Source organism: Myotis brandtii, unplaced genomic scaffold (assembly GCF_000412655.1).
Source record: "Myotis brandtii unplaced genomic scaffold, ASM41265v1 scaffold332, whole genome shotgun sequence".
NCBI lineage: Eukaryota > Metazoa > Chordata > Mammalia > Chiroptera > Vespertilionidae > Myotis > Myotis brandtii.
In genome coordinates, this window is record NW_005362797.1 from 716,589 (window position 1) to 731,307 (window position 14,719).

The window sequence follows — 14,719 nt, forward strand, 5'->3', positions numbered from 1 at the left end:
GCGCCTGCAGAGGCCAAGGCGCAGGAGCAGCCCGCCTGCGGCTCCTGGGAGTAACTGCCCCGGGGCTCACGTGCCCGTGGGGAGAGCACAGCCCGTGCCTTGCTGTCCTCCTCCGGCTCCTCCTCCTCCTCGTCGCTGCTGTGTATCAGCATGGTGGCCTCTGAAAGGGACTTGCTGTGACCGTATCTCAGGCCTTCCTGCTCGGCCGTCTCTCCCCGTCTCGTCCTGTCTGGGAAGACATTTGGCTGGGAGCCCGCGGAGCTGGCCCGCAGGGCCACGTCTGCGGCCGAGGCTGACATGGTCCTGTCCTTGAGCCTCATGCCGTCGAAGCTGTGCGTCAGCCCCGCGAGCTCGATGCTGTTCCTCTTCTGCAGGTGAGCGTGCCGTGCGGCGGTGAGGGGCTCGCTGACCTCCTGCAGGGAGTGGGCCACGGGCAGGCTGTCCTCCTGGAAGGTCTGGACCGAGTGGTGGACACGCCGCGTGATGAGGTCAGGGTTGCTGCTGCTGATGTAGAGGTGGCGGGACAGGTCGGGGGTGCTGTTGGCGGGCCGCGGGTACGGGTACGGGTACGGCGGGGGCGGGCGGTACACCTGAGTCCTCATGATGTTGGGAGCCGGGTAGTCCTGGGCCTGGAGCTGCACGTTGGTCAGCTCGGGCACGCTGACGGCGCCCACCACGGGCCGCCGCTCTGCGGGGTAGGGGTACGGGGACTGGCTGTGGAAACTGTAGTTCAGGCTGAACGGGTAGTGGGCCGACTGGGGAGAGGGGAAGTGGGCGTGCTCCCGGATCTCGGGCTGGCTGTAGACCAGCGCGTCGGGCCTGCTGTAGGCGAAGGAGTGGCCGATGTTGAGGTTTCTCAGCGAGTGGCTCTGCCGCTCCGCGTGAGCCATCCCCCGGTTGAGCTGCTTCATCACCGTCTCGTAGTCGGGGGTCGGGCGGTAGGACGGGGGGATCAGCGCGCTGTGCCGGTGAGACGGGACGTAGTCGGGCCTCATGACATCGCTCCCGGTGATGCTGGGGTTGGAGGACATGGGCGAGGGCTGCGGGTAGGGCTGGGGGTTGTTCAAGGAGCTGGTGCTGTGCGCGCTGTACACACTGCCATTGCGGATGCGACCGTTGAGGTCGATCTGGGCTCGATCCAGGCTGGTCTGAGAGTGACAGTAGTATCCATTCTGGTTGGTCACAAAGAGGTTATCTGGGGGGGAAAACATTTAAAATACAGTTTAAAAGGAGGTTTTTTAAAAAAAGGTACTAAATTGGACTAATGACTCTGGACAAATACTGAGAGAGGTCTTAACTGTTGATGCTGTAGTTTATGGAAATGGCACTGACATGACCTGGCTTCCCCCACACACGCTGAGTGACCCTGGGCGGGTCATTTCCTCGTCTATAGGATGGGATGGGTCTGCCAGCTCCGAGGATGGAGTTCAGGACGTGGCACCCAATAAAGATCAGGCACATCTAAGCCCAATATTAAGAGTACAATTGCAACACAACCCATCGTCTTTTTCTGAAAGTCAAAAACATGTTTGATGGGAGCAATGAAACAGACCTTCTGGAACCCCGGGAGCTGCAGGCTGGGGCACCCGGGGGCGAGGGCCCTGACTCTGCCTTCCCCTGGTGGGAGGCCCTGCTGATCGGAGCTGGCTCAGGCACCAGCTGCCCGCAAGTGCACCCTTACGTGGAGCTGCTGCTTGTTTGTGTAGGTGCTTCCAGATGAACAAAAAAGGGCAACGTCTGGGCAGAATCTGAGCTTCTCCAGATCCAACAGTGTCAGCAGTAGCCACGCCTCACCAGGGGGCCAGAGCCGAGAAGAGCCAGTCCCCCAACTTCCACAGCCGGGAGCCACACTCAGAATCGGGGCTCACTCTCATCGCCATTGCCCACGAGTGCACGACCCTGCCGGGGCTGGGAAGAAGCATGCTTCCTGCAGCCCATCTGCGGTTCACCTCAAACACTGCGAGATGATCTCCAGCCCTCAGGAAAAGCAGCCGTCCAGTCCCTCGGGGAACAGCCTGTGTGTGAAAAGCTGTGACTGTGTGATTCTAAGGCCCCAGGACCGTTTAAGTGGCACCTGATCCTAAAGTGAATACACGGGGGCTGGGAAGAGGCATGCTTCCTGCAGCCCATCTGCGGTTCACCTGAAACACTGCGAGATGATCTCCAACCCTCGGGGAACAGCCTGTGAAAAGCTGTGACTGTGTGATTCTAAGGCCCCACGACCGTTTAAGTGGCACCTGATCCTAAAGTGAATACACCACGGGCTGGTGTTTGGACTTGGATCTGGCGGCACACAGCCATGAAGAGACAGGACTCAAATGCATCCCCGTGTGCTCACCGCTGGGGCACGGTGCTTCCTGTCCCTGCGCTCTTCCCGTACCTGGACACACACACACACGAGCTCTGAGTCAGGAACCCCCGACCTTTGCTCACTGCAGCCTGTCTGGACTAGCGCAGCCACTGCCGATGCGGAGCTGGTTCAAGCACCAACTGTCTGCTCTCCCAGCCTCCAGGCTCCTCTGCGCACCCCACAGACCACCCATTGGTGAGCCCATAGGCGTAAAACACTGTACTAAGAACTGACGGGGGGAAATGACTGGAACCCAGTCAAATAAAAAGGTCTGGGTTGATGGGGACAGAGAAGAGAAGATCAAGAACCGCCTCACAGAAGCTATGGCACTGGAGGGGCCTTGAGGGACAGGAGGACGGGGCAGGCATGCCCAGCTTTCAATAGCAGCCGGTCTACCGCCGAGTGCACGCGGGATCACGCTTCCTCCCCTCTGGAGGTCGGGCACCACCGTGGGACGAGTAATGGTCATGGGAATGTGAGCAGAGGCCCACAGCCCGTTTCCAGGCTCCTTCCCTGCCATTCTGACCAGCAACATCGCAGAGGGAAGCAGGGGCCTCCTGCCCATGCACGAAGGTCAGGTAACTGAGCAAGAAGTAGCTTCTCCTGAGTAAGCCACAGGGGGCTTAGAACGGTGTTTTCCCACAGCACAGCACAGCCTACCCTGACTGGGCAGAGGCCTGTGGGCAAGAGGGTGCGTGAAGGTGCGTGGGACAAGGGCATTCTGGGTGACAGGGCAGCAGAGACCCCCCGCCCTAGAGGCCATGCTCAGTGTGGCTGAGCACCAGGCAGCCAGAGAGGAGTGAAAGGACAGCAGAAATAAGACTGGAAAAGCAGTGAGGGAGAAGCGCCGAGTGCTGAGCCCAGGCAGGGGATGGTCACCAGGAGCCGCGATGAGCCTGGGAGGTGGACACGGAAGGTGTCAGCTCCTGTGACACAGCAGCTCGGGAGAGGTTTAAACAGGAGAAACTGGGTCCGTCACAGAGGGACAGGAGAAGGAAGAGATGTCATATGAAGCTAGAGGCCGTATAATCCCATAGATGTGTAACTAACTGACTGGCTGCTGAGGGCAAAAAGGAAAAAGAAGATGAGAAAAATGACATGCAGGTTGGAATCCAAGGAACCAGGAGAGTGGCTTCATCATGAGGATGAAGGAACGTGGGGAAAGGGACAGGCCGGTCAAGTGGAGAGATCAGATTTAACATTTCAATCAGTGCTCAGCAGGTCGGCATAGCTGGTGAGATTTACCGAGTGCTCGTCACAGCCTGGTGCTGTGCCCGCCACAGCCCCCTGCTCCGCACGACCACCTAACAGACCTGGAAGCGTGGGCTGAGCACAGGAGTGAGGAAGGGGTGGGAAGTACAGACCTGACACTCGTCCTTGGTGAAATCTGGATGGTGGCTGAGCCTGCACGGGTTGGTGGTGGTGAGGGGGGTTTGAGAGCAGGCATAGGAGCCGTGAGCAATGCTGTCGGTGCAGAGGAAGAGGGAGAACCCGCACACTGAGATTTACAGGCGGAGAGCACGCTGGACTCTGATGGTAAGGAGGGTGTGCGGGTGCCGGGACCCAGGAGAGGGCAGCGTGAACAGAAGAACAAAGGCGGGAGGAGTGAACGGGGGACCAGACGGAGCAGTACACAGATGTCACTCTCAGCAGAAGGGGGTGCAAGAGGAAAAAAAGGAAAAACACCAAACTGCAGTTGGAAGAGAGAAGAGACAAAAAAATAGTAAGATGTTTGTAGACCCAGGGAAAGAAATGAGTGGGAAGGAAACACCAGCAATGGGAAGAGAGCCTTTTCCCAGGAGGAGGAGGGCTGGGGTCGGAAACCAGACCAGGCAGGGTGCAAGGCGGAGAGGACAGTGATCGTGGAAAGCACCTGAGTCCGCACCCCAGCACTGCTCCCCTGCTGCCCGCCTCGAGGCACGGAAATTCCCATCTTTACCACAAGGCCCGGCACAAACCACACAGTCCACCCACCGTCTGTCCCTTCAGCATCATTCCTACCAGTTCCCTGGGTGAGCCCACTGGACCACTCTCCTCTCCAAACACCCTTCTCCTCATTCTGCGAGACAGCATTCACCGTCCCCCCAAACCAGCAGCAGGATCCCAGTCAGACACCCACCCCCTCTCTACCTGCTGAAACCCACCCACCCATCTTCTGAGGCCCGAAAGCCCTTCTCAATCTCCCCAACATGAGGACACTCATCCTTCCACTGAACGGAGCAGGAATTGCTTGCTCTCTCTCATCAAAACAATCATGTTCTCTTTGTATTTAAGTTATTTGTGTACTTGTCTTACCTCCAACTATTAGATTCTAAGCTTCCTAAGGTGCGGAATGACTTCTCTGCATAAAGCTCCTTGGCCTCTAGTACAGTGATGGCGAACCTTTTGAGCTCGGCGTGTCAGCATTTTGAAAAACCCTAACTTAACTCTGGTGCCGTGTCACATATAGAAATTTTTTGATATTTGCAACCATAGTAAAACAAAGACTTATATTTTTGATATTTATTTTATATATTTAAATGCCATGTAACAAAGAAAAATCAACCAAAAAAATGAGTTCGCGTGTCATAGGTTCGCCATCACTGCTCTAGTAGGTCCTTGTAAACAAAGGAGAGAGATGTTAAATGAATGCGGAGATTCAGCTTTGGAAGCATTTTAAAAAAAAATTTTTTTTTTTTTATTTCAGAGAGGAAGGGAGAAGGAGAGAGAAATAGGAACATCAATGATGAGAGAGAATCATTGATTGGCTGCCTCCTGCACGCCCCCTAATGGTGATCAAGTCCACAACCAGGGCATGTGCCCTGATGGGGAATAGAACCGTGACCTCCTGGTTCACAGGTCAATGTTCAACCACTGAGCAACACCAGCCAGGCTGGAAGCACTCTCTTAAATACAGCTCCCTATACTAATCAAGTGAAAAGTTAAAATATGTTTTTAAAATAAAATGTTTAAACCTCTATAGTAGGAAGGGCTCAGGCAGGGGAAAGACAGAATGAACCTGGGACGTCTTGTGCCAGAAAGCAGGGAAGCACTGAAAGCTAACGGCGGGAATAACAGGACACACAGGAACCAGCTGGAAGAAGAACCAATGGGACAAATTAGGGGTTATGTGAGCATCCAAATGTAATACATGTGATCCAGCAATTCCTCTTCTGGGTATTCACCAAGGAAACATGAAAACACGAATTCATAAAGATATGCCTGCACCCGAATGCTCACTGCAGCATTATTTACAACAGCCAAGACATGGAAACAGCCTCAGTGTCCACTGACGGATGAATGAGTAAAGATGTGATGCCTGTAAGTACAGGAGTACTACTGAGCCATAAAAAGGATGAAGCACTGCCTTTTGTGGCAACGTGAATGAATCCTGAGGGTATTATGTTAAGTGAAGAAGGACAGAGAAAGACAAAACTGTATGATTTCACTCAGCTGTGGAATGTAAAACAAAAAAGTAACAAATGAACTAAAAAAACAACAACTCACAGATTGGTGACAACAACAACAGAATGGTGGTTACCAGAGGGGAAGAGGGGAGGGGAGGGCAAAGTAGGTAAAGTGGATCAAATTACGGCAACGTAAGGAAACTAGACTTTGGGTGGTAGGCACGCATTTGATTATACAGACATCAAATTCTAATGCTGTACACATGAAACTTACATGATATTAAACAACGTTACCTCGATAAATTTAATTATTTAAAAAATTTAATACAGTAGTCGCCCCATCTCTGTGGTTTTCCTTTCTGCAGCTGCATTTACCCACGACCAACCATGGCCTGAAAATATTACATGAAAAATTCCTTACATTTTGAGAAAGAGAGAGCACATTCACATAACTTTTATTAGAGTATATTGTTACTATTCTCTAACTGTAAAATGAACTACTATTGTCCTTTTTTTATTAGTTATGGTTAATCTCTTACTGTGCCTAATTTATAAATTAAATTGTACCCTGGGTATGTATGTTTAAGAAAAAGCACAGAACCACCCTAGCTGGTTTGGCTCAGTGGATAGAGCATTGGCCTGCAGACTGAAGGGTCCCAGGTTCGATTCCAGTCCAGGGCACATGCCCGGGCTGCAGGCTCGATTCCCAGTGGGGGGTATACAGGAGGCAGCCGATCAACGATTCTCTCTCATCATTGATGTTTTCTACCTCTCTCTCCCTCTCTCTCTCCCTTCCTCTGTGAAATCAATAAAAACATATAAAAAATAAAAAGAATAGATCAATAGTCTCTGAAATATACAAAATTAACACTATTTAAAAAAGAAAGAAAAAGCATAGTACATATAAGGTTCGGTACTATCCCTGGTTTCAGGCATCCACTGGGGGTCCTGGAACATATGCCCGTGGATAAGGGAGGACTAATGTACTGCATATTTTCTACACATGTCCAAGAAACAGAATATAACGGCAGCCTATCCTATGAATCTAGCATGGCTACCACCATCACACTAATTTTGCATGTCACTTCAGTCAAAAATTACACTGGCTTCAAGGTTTCCAAATCTCGTGACGTATTCAAATTGTAATCATGCCGTCAGGCCCCTGAGAGCCAGCGCCCCTTACCTTGAGAAGAAGTGTAGGGTTCTGTGTAATGTCCATTGTAATGCAGCGGGGGTGGGGCGGGCATCGCATAGGGTTGAGGCTTAGGCTGAGAAATGGGAAGTTGGAGGCGGGGTTAAAACACACTGCCTAGGTAACATGCAAAGGCGCTGTCTGCTGGCTTCTTTGTCTCCACTAAAACACTCCCAAAGGAGGCACAAACATACGTGAAAAGCGAACATAGAAATCCACAGCCCTTATCTGCCATTCTCACTGCTGCCCCGGGTGGCGATGCCAAGCCCCGTGCACTGAGGGCAGACATCACACAGCACAAGAAAACGTGCTGCGTCCGAAAAGTTAAGGGCAAAGAGGGATAGACAAAAATGGCCTGAATTCTCATGTAAACATGAATGTAAGAAACTTACATTTAATTTTAGGAGGCAAAATTGTCCAGTACTTTAAATATCTACAAACTCCCGATTACTGTTGGCTAATAGTCAAAATTTTAAATATTAGATTCGACCTAATATTTCAATGTATAATATAATAAATGTTATATCAATACTGGGCTTACCCTCTGGGGGGGAAAAAAATCACCATTTCTTTGGTCAAAAAAACAATAGAATATCGACACACTTTTGTGTTCAAACTAAACATCAGCACTGCCTAAGCCTACTTTACTAAGGAAGATGACATCACTAAGGGAAACAGCCATCGTGGTTTTCCCTCTCTCTTACCAGAGACATCCTGGAAGAAGACCTCCTCCTGATCAGGTTCACGGTGACGGTCGGCGTTTGCCTGTAAAATAAGGCACGTTCTTAGAAGAGCATACATATGTTCTCCCTCTCGCTCGCTCTCTATACATACAATCTTCCTAATTCTACGAGAATAAATTGATAAGACGGTAAAATGATACAGGTTCCCATGCAAAAGACAAAGTAACCCAATCTCATACCTGAGACAAGGAAGGAGGGTCCCTGTCCCTGGCATGGCCTCGACCCCGTCCAGCTGCCCAGGCCCCTCTGACCACGCCAGGGGCTGAGCCTCCTCCCACAGCATCCGCTGCCTGGACTACCGGAGGGGCCGACAGGGGGAACCTTCCCTGGTCCATCCAGGACAAGCAGAGGGGGAAGGAGGTGAGGCCAGGCCACCCACAAACTCACCCAGAGGCAGCAAGACCGTGCAAACGCATCGCCCCGTGGCCTGGCTCAGCACTGACCACCCCACTGACACACCTGAGGGGTGGCCATCGGCTGCCAGCCCCAAAGCCGGAAGCAACCGGGACTGCCTTTAGCTACAGTCTGTTAACCACACACTCCAAATGTAATGAAGAGATAAGCTTATCAAGTTGGTAACTTAAGAATCTGTATTTCTTCTAAGGAATTCAGTTAGGGAAAGCAGGAGAGTAGGAAAATTGTTTTAGTGGGCCTGTGGTAAACCCGTTTATTTACCTTTCTTTCAAGAAACTTCTCTCCGGTTTTAAATGTACATTTTAAAAAGCAATGAGAATGGGTGGAGGTGGGAGAGGGCATAGAAGGGATAAATGGTGATGGGAAAAACTAAATGTTTTTAAAAAGCCATGAGAATATCAAGGAGGGCCAACTAACATTTACCAGATAATCTGAGAGTTTAAACGAGTCACAACAAGTCCCATCTCTGAATAAAATTAGAAACAGGAAGCAGAAAAACCCATTTGTAATTCTATAGTTTTTAAACAGAGGCAGGCATTTTTTGTTTTTGTGTGATCAGTTTTGTCAAAAGTTAAGATCTAGGAACCTAAGCACTAAGGATTCTTGGCTTTGCTGATGACTTACATAATTTTGTCAAAGCATTTAAAAAAGACACAAAAAACCTTTGCCATCTGTTCCTGGTTCATGAGCTTACACGGCACGTAATTACTGATTACAGAAATATGCTGTGACCTTCCGTTGCACTGCTCCAAGGACTAATGACTGCAAATCCACAGCACAAAGTGAACGCTCATGCCCCATTGCACCGAGCCTCGGCCTCCCCGATCGGCATTCCTAAGTGCTCTAACAACGAACATCACATTCAAACCCTGTACATTAGCTCAATACCAGGCGACCACAACCGCTTTTGCTAGATGATTTTCTTTTTCAATTAAACGCTTTAATAATTTCTTTCATTATCTTTGGAATGTAATAAGCTTGTTGATGAACAGATGTCTCTTTCCCAAGGACGCTCCGTTCTGCCAATATTTATGTTACTCAACAACCCCGTGGACACGACTTCCGTTACGCTACAAAAATACCACACATGCCCGGTTAAAGAGGCCTCCTTGGTGAAGCAGGTAAGAAGGCTGTGTCTGGGCTTTATTTAATTTTTTAATAGTCCTGAACTGCGCGTTAATATATTCCTAAAATCTGTGTCCAGAATTTGAAGACATTGCACTCTGCAGCCTTAACATTCACTCTGCATTTGCTCATTCTCCAAGGTCAAGGGTAGGTTTAGGCGAACTGGTCTTTTGAAGTTTCGATTTAGCCCAGAGCCTCGCCGAAGTGAACTGAACTTTAAAGCACTACAAATCTGAAAGTGAGACTTGGGAGGAAGGACTGCTGACAGAACCCTCCAACGACATGTCCAGAGTTGCCCAGCCTGCAGCAAAAGTCAACCGCAGTGTGTTAAACACAAAACCCCAGGACGCAGAGCCTAGGACACAGGCAGCAGCTCCCCCACGCGCTATCGATGCTGCACCCTGGCCGGCAGCACCCAGCATGCGGGCGACACTGCCCGCTGCAGACCCTGCACACACAAGCCAGTACCTCTTCCTCCTGCCACACTGTTTGGCAGAGTCAGCCTCGCCCTCGTTCTAATTTTCTAACCTCCCCTTTCTTCCTGCCAGTGTCCTGGTCAATGCAGTTCACTGTGGGACCAGCTACCCCGCACTCAGTGCACGACAGAAAGTGGGGGAACTGTTGGTTGTGTTTTCCAGACTTTGGGGGCCGTTTACAATGCTGATGGGTGCTGCCGACATGGGGCCGGTGAAGAACTCTTAGGAAAAAAATCACCGGAATGCGTGTACTGGGGAAGACAAAACAAGAAAAGGCTGCCAGCCCCGAGGAAAATAAATGGCAGGACTTGTTGAAACAGGGCTGAAGGCTGAGCGTGATCACCCGGTGGGGCCCACGCCAACCCCATTCGGGAGGACGGCTGACCCTGATTTCACAGATGAAGAAACTGATACTTAGATTAAGTAAGTTACTGCTGGTCACGTGGAAAATAAGTAGCAGAACCGGCAATTGAACAGGCAGGTCTGTCCACTTACTGAGCACAGGCTCCTGATAATTGATTATATGCCTAGAACAGCCCCCCCCCCCCCCCCCCCCCACACACACAACCCCACCTGCTCTGTAAGGCCCATGGGGGCAGGAGCACAGGCCATGGTATCGGCATACAGGAAGCCCTCCATGTTTGCTGAACCAAAAACACAGTGACTGAGGAGGGAAGTGATGCTCATTGCTAAGCATGGGCAGCTGAGCTATACTTCTGAGAGTTGTCTAAATTTTGCTTTGTCAGCTTCTTTCTTATAGATTTATGGCTACTGCAGAGGAATGAGATTTTTTTTTTTAAATATATTTTTATTGATTTCAGAGAGGAAGGGAGAGTTAGAGAAAGAAACATCAATGATGAGAGAGACTCATTAACTGACTGCCTCCTGCACGCCCCCTACTGGGGATCGAGCCCACAACCTGGGCATGTGCCCTGACTGGGAATCAAACCATGACCTCAAGAAAAGCCTAGGGGAGAAAAGGAATCCTGAGAGGCCAATTCTAGGCCTGCTGCAGTCTCATTAAATGCTCACCACGCTTGAGTTGACCCAGTTGGACCGTGAGAACGAGTCTACCAATACTTCAGTCTAGGTTTAGAGCCTTAGAAGACATGACCAGAAAATTAAAGTTATTTTCCATTTTATTACCTACCAAAAAGCTAAGCATTCATTTACTTCACCTGGGGAACAAGTGCTCACCATGAAACATACTCGTTTTCCACAGAGCGACGTGGATATCAACCGTCATGAATAATTACATAGGACTACCGTGTGGAAATGGACGTCCACGACCTACTGGATGTACAGAGATTAGAAACAAAATGTAGCACCAACTAATACGGAGGCCTGCGGGAAAGGAATTATATCGGTGGCTTATTCAAACCCATTGAGTCTTCATTATTTTCCAGAAAAAGAATAAGCTGAGGGAATGATGGGCCAATAATATGGATACTCTTCAACGTATGAAAGGCTTTATCCTTATGAAAAGGCTGTGGTCCAGAAGGTTGCATATCTACTCCCTGAATCTCAGAACACACTTCTGCATAAAAATACCGTCGCACGTGGCTGGTAGGTGGGCCAGCCCGGAGGAGCCCCAAATGCAACTATCCTGGACTAGCAGCACCCCCGAATCTAGCAGCAAGGGAACATTTCCACCCACAAATGCAGCCCAAAGTCCCAGCCAGGCAGCAAGCAGAGGCTCCCATATCCACAAGGAAGCAGGGGTACTCCCCGCTGCCAGCTGGTGCTTTCAGAAACCCCATCACCAGACCAGCAGGAGGACTCGGATACAAACAGGGGTGCAGGGATGCAGGGAGGGGGGGCAGGGACCTAAGTGGTAATCGTCAGGTGGTTCTGCACGTGTGAGGTTTTCTTCACACCCAGGGTCCCTATAAAACACAAGCACTCCCGCAGCCTTTCCTCTTCCTTCCTGGCCAATTTTTTTTTTCCCAATTGACTGTTAGTAGTTAAAGGAAAGCAACAAGGAGCGAAAGGGCTCTTCTCCCCACAGATCCGTCACCATGTCACCCAGGCTCCCACCAGGTGCTAACTAAGCCTATGCACGTACGAGGCCCCCTGCCAGGCTCCAGGGCACGAAGATGGATGGGAGGAGCCTGCCCTCAGGGAGCCCTAGCGGACACAGCAGACAAATCGCATCACAACGCAGACACGGACACTCCAGCAGTCTGCACAGGGGCTGACAGCACAGGCTCAGCCTTGCTGCTCCCCGTTAGCAGGGGAACAACACTTCACATCTCTAAGTCTCCATGCCATCGCCCACAAAAGGGCAATAATAACTACCACACAGGTGACTGTGAAGATGAGAGGAGATAAAAGCTCTCAGCATGATGCTCAATATGGAGAAAGCATTTGCTGAGTCAGAATTATTGTTATGAAAGTGACAGGAAAAAATTGGACTTGGAGAGTGAAACCGAGGACTAACAAACAGAATACATGGTGGTCTCAAGGCGGCTCTACATGCACACCAGATCTTGAAGAATGACTAGCTCTGCGAGAGAAGAGGAGGAAGGGCACGCCAGCGAGGCCTGGGGCTGCGAGGAACATCTGCATTGAAAGAACTGAGGGCCCTAGAGCCGGGATCAAGGGTGAGTGGGGCAGGGGAACCGTGCGAAAGAATACAGTGGGGCCTTGACTTACGAGTGTCCCAACTAACGAGTTTTTTGAGATACCAGCTGTCTCTCGGCCGATTTTTTGCATTGAGTTGACAGAGTAATTTGAGTTAACAAGCTCCTTAACGAGCTCGGTCTCAGAACGAATGAAACTTGTAAATCAAGGCCCCACTGTACTGGACTCTACATGTAATCCCATAGCTGAGGAAGAGTGGAGGGGGACAGGCTCGGATTTGGTCCCGGGGTGTAACCCTGAGAGCAGTGCTACGTCTTTTGCTCATCCAAACAGAACCCTGGCTGGAGCCAGGAGGGATGGGGCAGGCAAGGCCAGGAGGGATGGGGCAGGCGAGGCCAGGAGGGATGGGGTAGGTGAGGCCAGGAGGGATGGGGCAGGCGAGGCCAGGAGGGATGGGGTAGGTGAGGCCAGGAGGGATGGGGCAGGCGAGGCCAGGAGGGATGGGGTAGGTGAGGCCAGGAGGGATGGGGCAGGCGAGGCCAGGAGGGATGGGGTAGGTGAGGCCAGGAGGGATGGGGCAGGCGAGGCCAGGAGGGATGGGGTAGGTGAGGCCAGGAGGGATGGGGTAGGGGAGGCCAGGAGGGATGGGGTAGGTGAGGCCAGGAGGGATGGGCAGGCAAGGCCAGGAGGGAGGAGCTGCACTGGGCCAGAGGAGGGATGGAGTGAAACCAGGTCGCAGTTTAGCTGTCACTCGGCTGGGAAGCCGTTCCTAACTGGATGCTTCTGGGTTATGTACCCTTCTCCTAGGGGCTCCTACAGCACCCCCCCCCCCCCCCAAAGCAGAGCTCCTAACAATTGTTTCTATAGACTCATTCAACAAATTCATCAAGGCCTGCCGTGGGCCAGGCCCTTGTGCAGCGCTGAGAATACAGGGGTTAACAAGACAGGGAGAGTGTCAGCCATGAGCACGGCTGGGAACTGACCTGCTGGGAGGAGACACGGACAGTAAACAAGTAAACAAACAAACATAGATATTCAAGTGGTGCTAATTGCACGGGGATAGAGAGAGACAGGTTGTAGGGGGAAGGAACACAGGTGGGAAGGGACAGCCCAGCTGAAGAGGACCACCTCTGATCAATGACGACATGTGAGGACACGGGAAAAGAAGGGGCAAGTATAGCGCCCCCAAGGGTGTAACATGTTCACAGACCAGAAAGGATCCTATTGTGGCTGGGACAGGGGAAGCAAGGGGGAGGGTAAAGGCAACAAGGCTGGAACCAGGCAATGGCCCGATGACACAAGCCTTGTACTTTTAAGTGATGGAATGAGGGCCAGAAGAGTGATGGGATCTGACTCACGTTAAGATCATTCTGGCCAGGAGAGAAGCTATAGGCAGGGCAGGCTCAGAAAGGGAGTCTGGAGGCCACTGCCGTCTTCCAGGTGGGAGACTGTGGCAGCTGGCACTTCAGCTGTTAGCAGAGGAGGTGGTAACGTGTCAGATTTCAGGTACATTTTGAAGGCAGAGCAGGCAGAGCTTGCTGAGGAATTGGATGTGGATGAGAGAGAAACAGGACTCAGGTAGGTTTGGGGCCGGTGAATATGGTGTTGCCATCTGCCAACACGGGGAAGAGGGAAAAGCAGGCCGGGGGGCAGGAAGCAGGAGAGCACCTCAAGAGTTTGGTTTTAAACGTATCAAATGTGAGGTGCCTCGGAGGTAGCAGGTGGGGATGTCGACGAGGCGGGAGGATGTGTCAATCAGGTGTTCGGGGAGGAGACAGAGCTCGATGGGAAACCAGATGCACTTTCAGCACAAAGATGCCGTTTTTAAGCCCGAGGCCAGGTGAATCCCCCAGGAAACGAGCGGACGGGGCCGCTGAATATGGTGTTGCCATCTGCCAACACGAGGAAGAGGGAAAAGCAGGCCTGGGGGCAGGAAGCAGGAGAGCACATCAAGAGTTTGGTTTTAGACAAATGTGAGGTGCCTCGGAGGTAGCAGGTGGGGATGTCGCCGAGGCGGGAGGATGTGTCAATCAGGTGCATGGGGAGGAGACGGGGCTCGATGGGAAACCAGACACACTTTCAGCACAAAAATGCCGTTTTTTCAGCCCGAGGCCAGGTGAATCCCCCAGGAAACGAGCGGATGGAGATGAGGTCTGAACATTAAACCTCAAAGGTGAGTGAGAAGAAACAGCCTAGAAAGAGGAGAAGCAGGAGAGGTGGGGTCCTGGCAGCCAGGGAAGAGCAGGTGCAGGAAGGAAGGGCGGTCAGAGGGCAAGTGCTGCTGGAGGGTCAAGTGAACGAACAGAAATGACCACTGGGTGAGGGTCACTGTCCCTGGGACAGGCAGAGTCAATGGTGCGGCAGCTTCGTGGAAACAGGCTGGGAGGAAGGAGAGAAAGCAGGTGCACACAACTCCTTTGAAGAAATTTGCTATAGCCCTAGCCGGTTTG

The 14,719-nt window shown here is 51.5% G+C and overlaps 1 protein-coding gene across 1 annotated transcript in view; it reads right to left on the bottom strand.

Moving 5' to 3' along the window:
• Window positions 1-14,719, bottom strand: part of PTPN21 (protein tyrosine phosphatase, non-receptor type 21) — a 73,511-nt gene that overhangs the window by 18,148 nt on the left and 40,644 nt on the right. Inside the window, exons 11-13 of the mRNA XM_014543664.1 lie at window positions 7,633-7,693; window positions 6,920-7,004; window positions 1-1,195 (exon numbers count right to left, since the gene is read on the bottom strand). Coding sequence (XP_014399150.1) covers window positions 1-1,195; window positions 6,920-7,004; window positions 7,633-7,693 — 1,341 coding nt within the window. The remainder of the gene's footprint in view (window positions 1,196-6,919; window positions 7,005-7,632; window positions 7,694-14,719) is intronic.